The sequence below is a fragment of the Electrophorus electricus genome, chromosome 1, assembly GCF_041902795.1.
Source record: "Electrophorus electricus isolate QZ-2024a chromosome 1, ASM4190279v1, whole genome shotgun sequence".
In the NCBI taxonomy this organism is placed as follows: domain Eukaryota; kingdom Metazoa; phylum Chordata; class Actinopteri; order Gymnotiformes; family Gymnotidae; genus Electrophorus; species Electrophorus electricus.
In genome coordinates this window covers 33,927,445-33,945,024 of record NC_137497.1, presented here as the reverse complement: position 1 = coordinate 33,945,024, position 17,580 = coordinate 33,927,445, and the positions used below count along the sequence as shown (strand labels likewise).

At 39.1% G+C, this 17,580-nt stretch overlaps 1 protein-coding gene and 1 long non-coding RNA gene across 5 annotated transcripts; one reads left to right on the top strand and one right to left on the bottom strand.

The window, feature by feature from the left end:
- Positions 1-1,632: 1,632 nt before the first annotated feature.
- ppox (protoporphyrinogen oxidase) lies at positions 1,633-17,580 on the bottom strand. Of its 3 annotated transcripts, none has more exons than XM_081716351.1 (13): positions 17,479-17,580; positions 16,478-16,586; positions 16,015-16,149; positions 15,564-15,679; positions 15,326-15,458; positions 15,034-15,190; positions 14,565-14,758; positions 14,284-14,347; positions 14,077-14,195; positions 13,847-13,960; positions 8,397-8,546; positions 6,732-6,774; positions 1,633-1,964 (listed from the first exon to the last, which is right to left on the bottom strand). In XM_081716351.1, the coding sequence occupies exons 2-13, from the start codon at positions 16,562-16,564 to the stop codon at positions 1,954-1,956; spliced, it is 1,323 nt and encodes a 440-aa protein (XP_081572477.1). In that variant the 5' UTR covers positions 16,565-16,586; positions 17,479-17,580; the 3' UTR covers positions 1,633-1,953. The 3 variants fall into 3 exon arrangements, with proteins under 3 accessions (XP_081572477.1, XP_026861198.2, XP_026861197.2); XM_027005397.3 differs by lacking the exon at positions 1,633-1,964 and adding an exon at positions 3,939-6,331; XM_027005396.3 differs by lacking the exon at positions 1,633-1,964 and adding an exon at positions 3,939-6,331 and having other exon boundaries at positions 17,469-17,566.
- Positions 12,383-16,542, top strand: LOC145658615 (uncharacterized). Of its 2 annotated transcripts, XR_014124265.1 has the most exons (4): positions 12,383-12,699; positions 15,905-15,952; positions 16,231-16,308; positions 16,406-16,542. It is a non-coding gene; the product is annotated as an uncharacterized LOC145658615 (long non-coding RNA). The 2 variants fall into 2 exon arrangements; XR_014124263.1 differs by having other exon boundaries at positions 16,231-16,468.

Below are 17,580 nucleotides of genomic sequence, written 5' to 3'. Positions count from 1 at the left end.
ATATGGGAGCGATCTGAAAAAAAAAAGAATCCACTCTCAAAACACTCTGATGAGGATTTGATTTCCATTCTCTGATCTGTTTTGCTGTTAAATACTATCAGATTTATATCTCCTCGTGCCAAACGAAACCGTAGAGACACCGGTTTGCCAAATAACACAAACTAAAAGAATAAAACATGAAAAAGGGCAACATTTATTCGGATGATGGACAAGCTGTACACACAAGCTTTTGGCGTTGTAAATGAAACGGCGGTTTGATGCCTGACGTTTACGCGTTTGCTTGCTCTGTCAGGGAAATCGCGCGGGATAGACGCGCTGGATGACCTTAAAGGAGAGCAAGACGATTAACCACGTTCCTCCATCTCATCAGCCTGGGAACTGCTAACATAGGTCTCCTTACAAGAGATGGGACACGCTCAAGGCAGCTTCCTTCTGTTCACAGGCGGGGCGGACGTTTCCTTCTATAGACTGGGTTTTATCAACCGATTAACAAATAAAATGTCTAAAATATATTGCTAGAGGGTCATGCGTGAAATATTAGTCTACTACAAATGAAACAGCCAGCTAACGTGACTTATTAATCAATGTATATATATAAATATATATATATATATATATATATATATATATATATATATGCATGCGCTTGAAGAAATACACTACTGCCGAACTGCTTCACTGGCAGCTACTTACTGACGCAGATTGTGAAGTCAAAAAAAGACTGCCGGCAAGTAGCACCGTGCAATTTTAATTCCAACAGGCTTCATGAGTGCTGTTCTGTACTCTCCGAAGGTCATATGCTTCTACCTCGCAGTTCCGTGGACATGGCCAAATACTCGTGTGTTGTTTTAAACCACATATCTGAGAGTACACGAATAGAAATTACATCAAATGTCATGAACATGCCGACATTCTTAAAATTAGGATAACTATGCGCATATACGTTTTGCGGCAGTAACACCATGTTATGTGGAATGAATTTGTGTCGTAGTTAACATAAGTATCAGATGACTAACGCAGATAATTCTTGCCTCCACAATAAACGGATTAGATGAGAAAGTAAAAGGTTAACGGTGAAAGAAAACAAAGACAAAGATATAGCCGTATATTAAAACAATGACTGTCAAAAACCGCGGCCACGGTCCCTCCTCTGTGCCATTGTGGAAGCGAACAGGAAACACATTATGACGGGTACAGTATAAAACCAACAAGCAGAAGGAACAAAAGGGTTTCTGCGCTGCTGGCAGCGATAAACTTTTCCTCTTTTTTATTATCTCCTGTTTCTGCAAGTACACAACTCGCCTGCACTCTCAAAGTTGCTTGAAGACAACGGAGCAGTAATTTATGCTGTGCAATTATCCTGTGCAAACAAACCAGTTTCAAGGTGAAAATGAATTTTTCTTCTGTCATGCGTTCCTGATTTTGTTCAGTGTGCGTCGCCTGTACGCTTCGTTAGAAGGTGGAAGATGACTGGCATCTTAATTTTTGTCATTTGTGCTCTGGTTTAGCGCCGTCTCCTCGTGGCCTGACGTGGAGCAGTTACCTTCTAGGAAGATTTCTGTTCACTTCTTGCTAGGCAGAGGATTCACATGCGAACAGTTCCACAGCTGTAACATTCATGGTGCAATACATTTATCACATTACACAACATAAAATCTGTAATTTATTAACAACCATTTCATTGTTCTTAACATGATTGACAGTGACGCATATAAAAATACATTACACTGAGTTTACTCAAATAAATCGAATGCAACTACTACATAGTTCACATAAGGCTATATCCCATGATAAAAGAAAATTAATCTCAGTTTGAATTTAAGATGGCTACACACTGATGAAACATCTGTATGGCAGATCATCTTCACTTCTGTGATGGTGGTTTTGGATTGCACACGCACAGTGAGAGGAGCTTCAACAAGCCACTTCAAAATCAAGCCCAGGGTATTGCATTTACATTCTCACTGTAATAAAGCAGGGAAAAGGCACAAAACAATTCTTCCCACCACTTAAGGAGCAAAACACTTTAAACATCAAACATAAATATCGAATCAGCGGAATGTCACTTACCCAACCTGTTCACTTCAGTAAATATATCAGTACACATTTATTTACCACAGCCTTAACTGGATGACTTTAATCCTCCCCCAAACCTTAAACCAAAATTTAATTCTAATTCTACTCTTGCCTCGAACACTAACCCAAACCGAACTGTCAAATGACATTAATTTATATGGGTTATTATGATGAGAGCATCTGAAGGCCTTTCCACATTGCACTTTGTAAATAAAATATGACTAAATCTAGGGTCGAACAGTACTAGGGAAAAGTCACATTGCAATATTTTTGGGTTTTGTGATAAATACTCTATTGCAATATATTGCATCACACTGATAAACCCTTAATATGACATTAAAAGACTGGCCTGCATTATTTTGACCAAAATTATTTATTTTTGTTAGATTATGTGAGTGCTGTATTCTGTGCAATGTAAAACAGGCACAGAACACTCACTGGAAATATCTGATTGGTCAAGATCCTCCCAGCATACAAAACCCCCTACAACCCCCACACCTTGTGGTTTGTTAGAATTCATCTGCATATTGGAGCCATATACTCAACCACTGCAAACGCCAGTGTTACGATATTGATTACGAATCGACATCTTGTGCAGTCCTCACTCAAACTGTAATTAACGGCACATTCAAGTCTTTTGCCCAGCAGAAGTAAAACAATTTGGAGATAAAATTGAGTAGATAATGGATGTGGTTTATGATTTTATTTCTTATATTCAACATCTGAAGAAATATTCCAACGCTAAACACACACACTTCAATGAGAACAATAAGATCAAAGCCATAAACATGTATGCCTGGCCTGTGATCAGGTACCAAGAAGGCACAATAAGATGGACAAAAGAACTGGAAGATGTTGACATCAACAAACAACTCCTCACAATGCATGGGGCACTCCATCAAAGATCCAACATGTAAAAGCTATGTGAGCCAGAAGGAAGGGGGAAGGGCCTGCAAAGTTTAAGAACTACTTTCCAGGTTAAGACACGAAACATTCATGAATACATCCAAGCAATGGCCCCCAAGGATGAACAATTGAGGAAATGCCTCAGACAGATGGGAGACGTGGTCACCATGGAAGCAGAGGAGGTACCGTGGCAGGATAAACCCTTCCATAGAATGTACCATATACAGATAGAAGAGGAAGCTGACATAAGACAATCCTACCAATGGTTGGAAAAGACAAGACTGAATATCAGTATAGAGGCACTAATCATGGCAGTACAAGATAAAATACTAAGAACTGGGATGATCGATGCAGAGGGATATCACACCAGAGAACACCCAAGATTCAGATTGTGCAAACGAGCCTCTGAGATAATGCAGCACCTAGTACCTGGATGTAAAATACAGGCAAGGAAAGAATACACTGTTAGACACAACCAACTGGCAGGGATCATATACATTAATATATGCAAGGCACATATGAGCTGGTCACCCCCAAGTCTCCAAGGTACTTCAGAGAGTTGTGGAGAACAGCAATTCTAAGATCCTTTGGGACCTCCAGATCCAGAAAGATAAACAAGTACTGACAAACCAACCGAACCTTGTGATAGTGGACAAGATGCAGAAAACAGCTGTGGTTAAGAGACGTGGCAGTCTCAAGTGATGGAAACATCCAAAGGAAGGAATATGAGAGGGGAAAAATACCAGGAAAAAATAAGAATCAGAAAGGTCAACATCAAGGTTGTTCCATTGGTGACAGGGGCACTTGTGGCTGTTACCCTTAGCTGAAGTGGCTGCAGAAAGATCCCAGGAATGACAATATTATTCATTATACAAGTGCATAATCCTGGGAACTGCAAAAATAGTGTACTGCACCATCAGTCTGCCGAGTCTCTGGTAGAAGGTCCAAGTGTGTGGAAAAAAACCGACCCCCCCCCCCCCCAAAAAAAGGGTTTTACACACACACACACAGTTATATATGTTACAAGGCTATAATATATACATCCTATGAGTTAGTGCCAGAATTTGAGTTTGTGCAACCCTATGAATTTGTACCACAAAGTTTAGGCAAAAGTTTAGTGGCCTTTGGTAGAATTTGACTCAAATGTTTTTTGGAGTATACGCAGGAAAAAAACCCTCATATTTGACAAATGGCCAGTTGTCTCTAATGCTGTTGATTTTAATGTGCTACACAGTCTTTTACTGATGGGAGAGTTAAAAAATGTGTGTTCATGATCTTGTGGCTGTGTGTCTTTTGCATGAACTATGGTAGAGTAAATGCCATCAGTGTCTGATCCCTTTCCTCTACCTCACATTGAGTGCATTTACATGCAATCTGATAACTACAGAAAATCAGATTTTGTCAGTAATCCGATCAATGTGTTTTCATGCACATGGGTAATCAGATAATGGGAAAAATAAGGGGTTTACATGAGTCAGACAATAATCCGATTCTTCTGACGTGACAAATTTCAAACTTCCTACCATGTTTTTTGTAAACATGGACCCACTTTACCAGCAAATATCCGGTTATGGTTTTGTGCATGCGCAAACTGAAAGAAATGAGGGTAAAAGGCACACGTGCTGAGAAATCTGATTACCAAGCTAAAATCCAGCTCTCTATATTGGATTTCCTAATCAGATTTCTAGGCCTTTATCCAATCTAAGAAATCTGAGTATGTTGTTTACATGACCATTTGAATAATCAGATAACTACAGAAATCCAATTATAATCAAATTATTAAGTGCATGTAAACACAATCATTGATGACCGGAACATTGAAAATGCCCAGATAGTCACTAAACTTCATTTGTTAAAAGGGCAACGTCAGGTGTCGGACACCTCGAGGGTCCAACTCTTGATCACTTTCCCCAAAATAGTTATGCCATTTGGGTACTCCTGTTACTTTCCAAAAGGTTGACTTGTATGGTTGTAGGTGATATAGCAGGATGTACAGCTAATCTAGATGATCTAGTCATCTATTCCTCCGCATGGGCACAACACCTGAAATTGTTGAAAACAGTAATTGGCAGAGTTGAAAAACTGTCACTTACCTTAAATATCACTAAGAGCAAGTTTGCTCAAGCTACAGTGACTTATTAATATGGTAGGCCATTACTAAAATTTTTTGGTGAAACCTGCATTATACATCCTCTTACTAACTTGTTAAGCCATTCTCAAGCTTTTGTGTTGGATACCAACTGCCTTTTGGCCTTTGAGAATGCAATCACTGTGTTGTGTGCTGTGTTGTGCACCTATTATAACAGCACCATATATTAACAAACCTTTTAAACTTGAGGTAGATGCCACTTCTGTAGATGTTGGGGCAATGTTACTACAAGAATTTGTGGATGACCTTAACCATCCTGTAGGCTACGCATCATAAATGATAGGTTTTTACAGCGCATGTACATTCAACACCAATGGTTAATACAATAGGCGGTACTGATTCAGGATTCTAATTTGATTATTTGTCGCAAAAGAGCAGTGGTATTTCAGTGGTTAAGGTACTTGTCTAGTAATCAGAATGTTGCCAGTTCAAGCCCTACTGCTGCTAAGTTACCACTGTTGGGCCCTGGAGCAAGACCCTTAATCCTCAATTACTCAAACTGTACTCTCTCATAATTGTAAGTTGCTTTGGATAAAAGTGTTAGCTAAATGCCATAAAAAGGGGGCTATGACAGTGCAGTCTTTCTCTCTCACATACGCATGCACTGAAATACTGGCATCATTTGTTAGGTACACCAAGAAAGGTGGTGTGTGAGAGTAGTTAGTTTTTCTTTAGATAATTATATAAAATTTTTGAGCAAATAAAATGCTTATTAATAATTCACCAAACAATCTGGAAATGTGATATTGCTAAATTATTTTAAACACATGTAGTTGTAAACATCCATGTACTGAGCCAAAAACGTTCCAAGGAAGTAAAAGGAAGATAACTTTAGAACTGTAAGTCTAATTAAATTTTAAACAATTTTAAATTACCCTGAAAACTGGAAAAAAAAAAAAAAAAAAAAAGTTTTTTGAGGGTTTAGTGCTGGAATAGTCTTTCAATTTGCAAAATGGCTGGCTAGTTCATATCGTTTAAAGATTATGTGTCCAGTTTTAGCATCTCTGCAAGTGTGTAGGATCTGTAGTGTTATTGAGATCTTGGGTGGTAAGCCATGTTTTCAAGATCAGGCCTTTCCTGTGAGACACTCCGCTGCCACCCTTCCACTGAATATGACATCACTGACTGAGACACCGTCATAGGAAGCTCCAGTGAGTGTGAGTGGTAGTCCATGATCGCTGATATACCGCCTCATCATTTCTAAGGAAAAGAAAATGTCGCAATGATCTTTTTTTTTTTTTAAACATACCCACAATTCGAGTCAAATATTTGGACACGTTAGTGAACGCGTGATTTTAGTGCCACAGCTAAGAAGTGCTCAGCATATGTGGGAAGTTGTTCCAAGACTACTGAAAAAAGCGTGGCTACTTTGAAGAGTTAAAACATTTATTTATGAAGCACTATATTGGTCAGTTTGGCAGTCTATTATTTTAAAGTGTGGAAAATAGGAATAAAAATCAGCTGTGTGTAAACTTTTGACTATATTGTTATTTTGGACTTTTGAACTATATCTCTCAAACTGCCAGTGAAGACAGATCAGATTTATGAGTGCAAAAACGACAATAAAAACAATGATTTATTAATAACAAAATCAGCTTACCAAGTCTTTTCCAGTGTCCGACATGGTATTGTGGAATGCAGTTCTAAAAAGACAAAGTAAATAAACAAATGAATCAAGAAACATGTTGAAAACTAGTGGCAGTGTTTGGATATTTTATAGTGAACCACATGTTATTTGGTATCAGTTGTGTTCCTGGGCTTCCAAGCACGCTCTCTCATCATGTAACCTGCGTGCAGAGACACTGAGGTCAGTGTCACACAGGACTTACTCACACACATGGAACACATGCATCTCCAAAGCCACAAAACAATGACTCATCTTCCACTGAAAGGCCTCCACCCAGAGCAGCTTTCTGAATATTTGTACAAGTGGAATACTTGCGATTCAGAACAAAAGTAAATATGTAAGTTTTGAGCAAAAGGAAAAAAAGAAGAAAAGAAAAGAAAAAACCCACAGACAGCAAAAAAATCTCTGTTGCACACAGGTCACTTCTCAGCATATGTTGTCCTTTGTGTACTGCAAATGTGAGTCAGTTGGAGTGTGAAAAGTGAACAGCTTGCTATCCTCCACGGTCTCCACTGTCACTGCTCGGCGCCCTCTAGTGGTGTGACCCCCCATCTGCCCTCCTGCTAAGGTGAGGAGGTGAGGAGTCATGGTTTCCATGGAGACAGAGGACATGAAGCCTTCTAGCATCAGGGATTCTTTACCATTCTTAGCCATGAGCACATGCAGTCCAATCACATATCATATGCAAATGTACTGAATCAGGTAGTGTTGCATGCAAATCTACAATCTTTTCAGTTTCAGTGAACTGAAACACTTTATGCAACTATTCACCATCCTGTTATCCAGAGCATTTTTTTTTCTTAACCTGCTTGAATTTGACAGAACGCAATCTCACCTCTCCAGGAAAAATGAATAGGCACATATAGGTTTCACTCTGCTCTCACGATCGATAGTAACAATGTCCTAGCTAGAACTCTGCAACGAGGCTCATTAATATGGTATTTCATTTACCCTTATTCTGTCAAACTGAATAGAAACAACTGCCTCCCCTTCCACCCAACTGACACTCTGGAGGAGGAACCCGGTTATGGAAATCCTCTAACCATCCAGTCATCTGCTCAGGTTCATATGAGCAGTGTTTTTTCACCTCAGCCTTCAAGGACTGAGGGGAATGCCGCGGATAGGACTGTGAAAGTGTAATAATGGCATGAAGCAGGAAAGACAATGGAGGCCACCTGGTGGCCAGTAGAGGAATGACAAATCAAATTTTGACAGTACTGAAGTGCTGAGCAGTTGACAATGAATGAAACCAAATAAAAAGATTTCATTACTACAGTATTGCCTGTTTTTAGCAATGAGTAATATTAGAAATAATGAGGGAAGCATTTGTCTTATAAAATTAGTAATGACACACAAGAATATCACTTATTTAAAATATCACCTTCAAAAGTATAGCTTTTCAACTCACAGTGCTATTTTGTCAACAGCAGGAAAACAACACACACTTTCTTTTATTTCCCATGCATATACATTATTTATAAGCTAGACTGCATGTGTAAGTCAGATAGATTAGACCTGTGCTTCACTTCTATTGTTTTGGTCAGATTTCTGCACAACAACATTGATTCATTTAATCAGAAAATTAAGCTCTTCAAGAGTCTGAGGTGGGCTGGAGAGAATTAGAGAGAGAGAGAGTACCTTAAGTACGGCAGCTTTGCTCCATGATGGTGTGGCTGTGATGCCAAGGTGTGACCTCAAGACCCTGCTGGCTCGATCCAGCAGCACCTGCTCCTTCACCTCTCCTGGATGACCAAACGTCTCCTCAAACCAAGCACCTCCCATCATAACCTTTTACACACACACACACACAAAGATAATTAGACTGAAATAAAAGATAGCAGATGGTTTGGACCAAAATTAGGCACAAGATACAACTTGATATTCTAATACACGTTCAACGCATTAAATTAGTAAACAGTTAATCAAGTTATTTTTCTGAATTATTAAGATTCTTTAGCTAATGATCTTTATTCTGAACATCACTGAAACACCTCAAGGTTGCTTTGGACTATTCTCCTAGTGATTTCCAATCAAAGTCCCCATACAAATTTGTGTATGTGTAGCTCTTCGGTTAACCACCAACCAATCTATGGGTACTTCTGTTTTACTTCACTGTCTCACCAGTTTGACAGTGTATGACTACTGTGTTCTGGAGCCCTAAGCAATAAATAAATAATGGTTTAAGAGGAGGAGAGGTGAATTATTTAGGGGCTTTTCAGACCGGGGGGGTGGGGGGGGCAGATGTCTGGGTGGAGAGCACACATTGCTGCAGGTTATTTTTGTCTTGTTCATAATGTTCCTAACAGCAAGGGTGGAGCTGCTTTGTTTGCTCATGAACACTTTGTTTAGCACTCTTGCTTTTTTACCAGATGGAGTCCTATGGAGGGGAGCTAGCTGAATGTGTGTTTGACAGCATGCGGAAGAATCTGCCTTGATTCCATGCGTTTGACCTTGTTATTCCTCACTGCAATGTACTTTCAACATCAATATCTGGAACACTCAAATTTAGTAAAATACAATTTATAATATTTACAAATTTTCAACAGTGATTATATTTGGCATGGAAAACGAACATGTTTTGTGGTCAGAGATTTTTCTGAGAGCACTAAAAGGCATTCTTCTCTGTGTTCAGAAGCAACATTATTTAATGATTCTATGTAATCCATCGTACAAAGCCTTTGCATTTTCTACAGTTACTTTACTACACAGTACAGTATCACAATATAATTTACATGCCTCTTATATACATTTTCCAAATGTTAATTTGATAAGCTATCTTTGATTAAACAGTAGGCTTCTAAAGTCAGCAGCCATCCATTGTGTGTAAGACAAAATGTTTCCTATAAGCACCCTTATATTATCTTACGCTGGGCGACAATAGTGTGGCTCCTCGTCAACAAGGATAAATTATTATTATTATTAAATAATTCAAACACAGAGTAATTAAATTATGAAATGACTGCATATTCACCTTTGTTGCAGCAAGCCGACCTAATAAACCTGACACTCAAATTCATCTTTTAATATTCATCATTAATAAATCTATATCCATTCATCCATCCATCTATATAGGTATATATAGTAAATACACAAGGTTTGCAGAGAAACAGAATCTTGCAAAGTGCTTCTGAAGTTCCAGGAGGAGGAACCAGATTATATTAGAAAAAGAAGGTGTGTAAAACATAACATTCCACGGGGGGTCTTAACTTCCAAAAGTGTAGCTCAGCTCTTTTTCTTTGAGTTTCCTAACTTAATTAATGTGATTAATGCAATGTCCATTAGCATTAACACACCTTGGCACTGGAAATGACAAATCCTTAATTCTGATGGTCATGGACATATGTATATATGCATACACCATTAAAACAAGCAAATATTTTGCAAATTCATAAATATTTACCCATTGTTCAGCATTTGGTTGAACCACCTCTCATAGCCTCTACTGCCAGTAATCTCATAAGAGAAGTCTCCATTAATTTTGCATCACATTATGAAGAAAGTTTTGCCCATTCCCCTCTGCAAAACTGCAAGTTCTGCCAGTTTAGTTGGAGAGCAGCAGAGAGGAGCAATTTTAAGTTCTCGCAACAGATGTCCAGTTGGACTGAAGTCAGAACTCTGAACAGGCCTTTTAAGAACATCAACTTTCTTCATTTTAAGTCATTCCAGTGTTGCTTTGGGTCACTGCCTGGTTAAAATGAGAACTTCCAGTATGAGCTTTGTGGAAGAGGTGGGAATATGTTTGTATGCAGGATTTCTCTGTATCATGCAGCATTCATCTTCCCATCAATCCTGACCAGACTGCCAACACCTGCTGCTGAAAAGCATCCCCCTACCATGATGCTACCATAGCCATGTTTGATTTCTGGCTAACATGAAGTGTTAGATTTATGCCAAACATATCGCTAAGTATTTAAGCCAAAAAGTTCCATTTGAGTCTCATCACCTTCTGCCTCATCTTTGGAGTGTCTTCCACATGACTTTTTGCAAATATGTTTAGGAACTCTTTTTTTTCTTCCCCCCCTTTGCAAGGACTTCTTCCTTGCCTTTCCTCTATAAAGGCCCTTGTGCAACAGCCGGGAAATTGCTGATGCCACAGCCACTGACTTCAACATTGCCAGAGTAAGACATACAGTATAAGTGCACTTCTTGTTCAGTGAGGTTTAAAGGGGTGAGCTGACCTTGGCAGTGTGCCTGCAGCTTCATATTTTTTCTACTACTTGAGCGCCGATGTATATTCACTGCCTGAGGTGGTTGTGTATCCTTCCCCAGATCTGTTTCTCTCTATGATTATATCACTGTCACTCTGTAGTTTTTATTTTGGCTGGAGTTACAGAGTCATCTCCATACTATAGGATCTTTTCATGGAGTAAATGAAATTAGGTGATTCATGAAAGCCTAAAGTCTTATCTTTAGAAAGGGTATACTTCCCTCACAATAACAAGGAACATTTTTAGCTCTATTTATATGCTAAATGGTTGTGGCCTTTTTATTGTGATTTGACATGAATGCTGTTCTGGAAATTTACTTTGTTGTATTTTAAAAGAACAATGTTAGGAAATGAAAAACGTTAGGGCACTAAATACTATTTTAAAGCAATGTTTGAATTTATATGAATATTAAGGGTGTACAAAATGTACTGAAAAAAAAAAATTAAAATGTAAAGTATTACTGATACTTCCCTCAGTCCGTCATGTGCTATATAATTCTGGTTTTTGTATTGTTTATACTTAGCCACTTTTTGTAATTGTAAGAAAATGTACATTTTGAGCCCAAACATTGTGTAATGTATATAATTAGAGATCTGTAGAAGCAATATTTTTAAACACAGAAATGATTGGAAATCAAATGGAATTTTGAATTTGGCACTAAAAATATTTTTGACATAAAAAGGAGTGCAGGATTAAAATATATTCAGATTAAGAGACCGAGAGAAGACCATTTTCCGATATCTTCTCAAGGTTTGAGAGTTGATTGTTTTCTGCTACAACAATTGTAATTATGCGAAGAATATTCACTCTGTGATTGAGAGAAGATTATCATTTCAGATATTACAGCTGTACTTTTATTTCTTCACTGTATTCTTAAATTTTTCTTTAAATTCTTACATTTTTCCTTGCTTTCATTTCCTTTTAACTGTCTTTGCAATAGCAATTGAGGTGCTACATATCAGGAATGTTCTGATGCTTTTATTCCTTTTTGTCTCAATCACTTTTAATTTCTACTCATTTTTAATAATGTTTTTTGTTCTTATATTTTATCCCATTTCTGTCTCATTTTTTATTCTCGTTTTTTTTTTTGTATTTTCTCATTTATAAAGCATTTATATAAAACTATAGTTTATTTACAGTATAAATATAGTATAAAATAAAACTATAAATCTATATAGATAAACCTGCCTTGCTTCGATAATTTGTTAGGTCATGCCATCACCTGGCTTAATCTTTGAATTAATGTGCAATGAATGTGCCATGTTAATGGGAAGATGTATTTAAGAACACAAGAGCAAAGAGTTTTGTATAAGCATGCATTTACGGGAATCAACGTGTTATTTGATAGTTGATTTTAGAAATCTGAAAAATACTCTTTACAAACGAAAAACTGGGCAAAAAGTTTTAAATACCTGTAAACACTATTTTCTTGGGTGCCTATCAGGAAGGAAGCATATATTTCTTTAAATGAAGAAAGTGGAAATAGTGTAAATTCTTCCAAACCTCTGGTTTTGGCTACTTTTTAAAATATCTTCCTGTCCAAATGAGGTCACACAGCTTCAATTACACTGAGGGCAGGACCTTGTACTGCCCATTCTGTAAGTGCATAGATAAAGGGTTCAACTGTGTTTCAAATGTGTTTGAAGTCGTTATCATGTCAAAACGGCACCGCAGGAGCTGCTGCAGGCAGAATTCCACCTGTTCTTTCCACTGAAGAACACACACACTAAAAGGTTTTACGTTTTATTGTATTATTGCTTGATTTAGAGTGTTTTACATGCAAATAAACACTTACTGCCCAGATAATTGACAAATTTCATGGGTACCGCAAGTCCTACTTGGATAGGAATACATTATCAGGGGGACGTCTGTTAATTTATCTGCATTTACCATTAGGTATTTAAGGAACTTGCAATAATGGAGTGAGTCATTATTTATAGAAAACTAAAAGCTGATAATATTGTGCATGTGTCATTATAAAGTAATGCTTTATACCTGCGATTATAATCACCCTTTTAAATCAGCCTGCAGGATCTCATTTTTTTATTAATCCTATTTTCTTTTTCCTCCTGATAATGCTCCTCCAGGTACCATTTACAGTTTAAATTGTTCCACCCAGATTAAATAAATGGTTGCGGGACTCCTCGAAAGCATTGGTTTCCATTTTGCAATTCAGAAAGTGTTTAATATTTTGGGGAGGCTGATAAGCATGCTACTAATTATGCTACTAATTATGGAAAGAATCAGCAGTCAGACTTTTTTTTTTTAATAACATCTGCTTGGAAAATCATAGACATGTGTATCTCGACATGATTACAATTATCAGATAGTTGCTGCAAAAAAAGTATGTAATTTGGCCTGTAATTTTCTCAGAGGACAAGATGATCCATAAAAAATTAAAGAACACCTGAAAAATTGCCCCAGGTTGTATTTAAATAAATTCCCTCCGAATTAGGCTTTCACAGTACTGCATGTAGTCATAAAAAACACAAGGCGGATTGAGGTTAGTCTCCCTGTCAGTCTGTTGTAAGTGCTCTAGTACTGAAATTGTGTCTGTATACAAGTATTGCAGAGTTTTGAATGCTGTGTGTGCTCTCTCACTATCAGTCTGTTTGTAGGCTCTCTTCAGTGGTTGTGCGCATGTCAGAGTTGCATGAGGATGAAATTCTGCCCCTATCCCAGCCATCTCAGACACACAAACACCGTTGTTTCCCTCCCCGTAGGCTCCCACGTTCACATGCCATTTTTCACCATATAAATGATAGTACGTTCACTCATATGATATAGCAGGACACAAATATAATGCATAACGCTGAAAAATTTACACATTTGTCCTTACACTTTATTACTCAATTTGTGTGTGAATGTACATGGTCTTACTGTCAATCTGGTGGTAGGGTCTCCTCTCCGGTTGTGTTGTGGGAATGGGACAGAGTCATACACAACCCCCAACAGCCCAAGATCCTCTGAGGAGGGCACCAAGTGCCCAAAACCCTGCGTGCGTGCGCATGCACGCACACACACAGACAGATCATTTACTCACATGGACAGAATTCTGTGATTCAAATTGCAATTATGCCATTCTGAGGGGTAGTGTTGAGAGTTCTAACCTTTACAGGCAGCACCGATCCCTCAAACTCCAAGTTCACCATGGCAACAGTCACTGTGGGGATTGCTCGCAGTTGTTCTGACAGTGAATGGGCAGCAGGGGGCAACAGCAATGCTAAAGCTACATACAAACCAACCAAGATAGGTTATTTACTCTTACCCATTTTGCTCTAAATGTGTACATCTGAGAGTTCTAGCTGAATTTTTACCTGATGCAGGTACAGCAGAAATCACGTGGTCAACTTTTAACGTTGCCCCATCCTCCAGTTTAATCTGTTACAGCAATCACAAAATATACCAAAGTCACAAGACTTAATGTTGTCCTCGAAATCTATCTGGAGTTCTCCTGGGTATCTAACGCAAAGTGAAGTGTAAAGATTAATCTGCCACAAATCAACTAATTTGATTGGCTTAATTAGCTTTATCAAGATGCTAAATTAAAATGGAAATGAGACTAACCTGCACCCACTACCTTAAAACATACTCTCACCTCCCACCCGCCAGGTTTGCGGCTCAGACTCTTCACAGGTGTGTTCTGGTGGACCTCAACCCGCTCTTTCCCCCTCAGCACTTCATGCAGGGTCTCAGGCAGAGCCTGCATGCCCCGCCTCAGAGACCACTGCGCCCAGCGTTCTTTCTGTGCCCTCTGTGCCAGCTCAGAGGGGACCACTGGAAGGCCCTTCTCTAGTACACAGGACAGAGAAACAAACCAGTCATTCTACTGTTCATGTTTCATAAACATACAAGATATTGTATAGAAATTATGATAAGTCAGACTACTGAAAAGAGCACCTCACTCATAAATTCTAACATCTAACAATTAGTATAAACGAATAGGAACCAGGTAGTATGAGTTGCCACTAATGTTAATTTACAACTGGCTGCATTATCATTTTTTAACTAATATGTTGTCTTAGTGAATTAGGTGTAGAATGCTGCAACAGGTGGACAACACTCACCAGAGCCCATAAGCTTGCCCATGAGCATGCCCAGTAGGACAGAGCCCCAAGCCTGCTCTGCACTGTAGAGTGAATGGAAGCAGGAACGCACACTTAGCTGCCTGCTGTCCCCTGCAAACACCCCACGACACACGCTGTCTATGGCTATATCTGCCAACTACACACACACACACACACACACACAGGATACAATCCTTTTTCGTAGTTGGTCGTGATGGTGATGCAAATTCTGAAGAAATTATGGGATGCTCACTGCTAGAGCCCATTTGTGACCCATGTTGTGCCTACTCACCTCAGAGCCCAGTCTCCTGGACACAAATGCATGCACACACTCGTCCTCCTGCTTCCCTTTACTAACCAGAACTTCCTTTAGCACGCTGAGAATTATGGGACGTGAAAAGGGGGGCACCGTGTGCACCACCCCACTGAGAATGGGGAAAGAGTGGGGAGAGAAGTGGAGGACGATGAAGGAAGTTCTCAGTGGTAATGTGGATATGCTGAAGAGATGGAAGACTGAGGCTGAAACCTACCTGAGGCTAGAGGGCATTCTGTGCAGCTGACCATTCACATAGAGGAAACGGTTCTTAGATGCCACATGGTCATGGGGAACTGCAAGTATCTCCCTCTCAAGCCCCAACTCAGAGAGCTGTAGATCAGAGCAGAGAAAGCCAGTAAAGTCCAACAGCAAATCAGTTCATGTTCAACAAACACACCCTGAGGACACAGAGTGCCACTACATACAAGGATACTATTTAACATGACAAATTGTTAGAGATTATTATATTTATTTCAAAACCATATATATTAAAAGCATTGCTACTTACAGTACCTTAAAGAAGTAAAATTGCTCTGTTTTATTGTGAATTTTCAGATACCCTGCAGAAGAAGCTCTGACCCAGCAGACCCTACTGACACTAAAGTAAATGATATGTAAATGAAGACAAGACCACCACGCATTGCCCTACACTGAAATAGAAATACCATGTTTAAGGTGTTCTGTCCTGCTGGACCAAAAGGCCGCACCCCGCGTGGTCCATGCTCAAACACGGCTCCGTCTTCCCTCCGTGTTGAACGCAGCCATCCTCCACACCTCCCAGTCGCTTCCAGGAGCACCACCTACAGAAACAGAAAGAGAGCAGTAGCGTGATGAGGACAGTGGTGGCTGTAAGGTGTTAACTAGTGTTTTCACACTGACAGGTTCCTCTGCAATGTTACAGCTCTGCAAACACTTTGCTGTTCAACAACCCCAAAATGCCAGGTCCAAGCAATCGACAGGTGAAGTGCATATTCAAAATGATGCCATTTTTGCCAATTCTGAGCATGCTAAACTTTCAAGCAACTAATGTGTCTGGTCTACTTTAATTCACAACAGATTAAGAACTGAAAACAGACCAGAGCGGTCCATGCGAAAGTGCCCAATGCTCTTCAGGTCTGCAGTGCTTACCTTGGAGACCTGTGAGCTCTTGCTGAGGTAATAGCAAGCGGAGAGGCCTCCTATCCCGCCTCCAAGCACGGCTACAGCCTTCTGCATTCAGGACTGTCTCCTCCTGCTCCTGCAAACACAAGAGTTCACAATCAACACATTCTAGGAAAGCACTAAGGAACTTTTCATTAGGACATAGGACATCCCCTAGTCATTATGCAGCCTGTTAAACCGAACCTGTTTTGAGTCATTCCAATCTTTAGAAATTATAAATATAATATAAATCACTCACAGTAATATATTACATTGTATTATTAAACTTCCATCCCCAAGGCTCGAAACGACTACACAGTGTACTCTAGTAGCTTACTAGTTAAGTTATTGCCTGGTGCGCTACATCCGTTATAGTAGGCTATAAAATAGCAACAGGGTGGGTCCCTGATAAGGTGACAGTTGTGTTTTTATCGGGTGAAGCATGGTGACTTTTTTTACACGCAATAAATGTAGGTTTGACATTTGTGTGTGAAATAATGAAAAAGAAAAAACCGGCGGAACTAACCAAGAAAACATGAAAGCAGTTAGCAATAACATTCTCATAGCTGCGCAAACAGTTAGCTAGTTGTTATAAATTTGAAATCCTGTTTTGAGTGATCTAGCTAGCTAGCCATCAAGGTAGACGCACCCCCAAAAAATCTAATTAGGACTGGCTAGCAAAATTTAGAGCAATTACCTATTAAAAATCTAAACTGGGTAGCTAGTCAGCTAAGTATCTAGCTTAGCTTAGCTAGCTACTTATTAAACACTTCTGATTAGTTAACAAGCTGTTACCAAGATAACTAAGCTAGCAGCTACCAGCTAGATAGCTACTTAAATGTAAAGTATAAAGCTGAGGATACTTAACTACTCGAGGAACTAAAAAAGTTCACGTTACAACGCACAGTTTCAACATTCAATAACCGCACCACTACAGTAGTCACTGTTTTATAGACAAAATATGAACAAAAAAAATTACCTGTACTTGCCTTATAGTGAAATTTTAAACAGCAGCGTATCTAAAACACCAAGTTCAAAACAAGCCTCGCCTACTGACAAATCGAGGCGATAAGCTTTGTGGGTGAAACGTG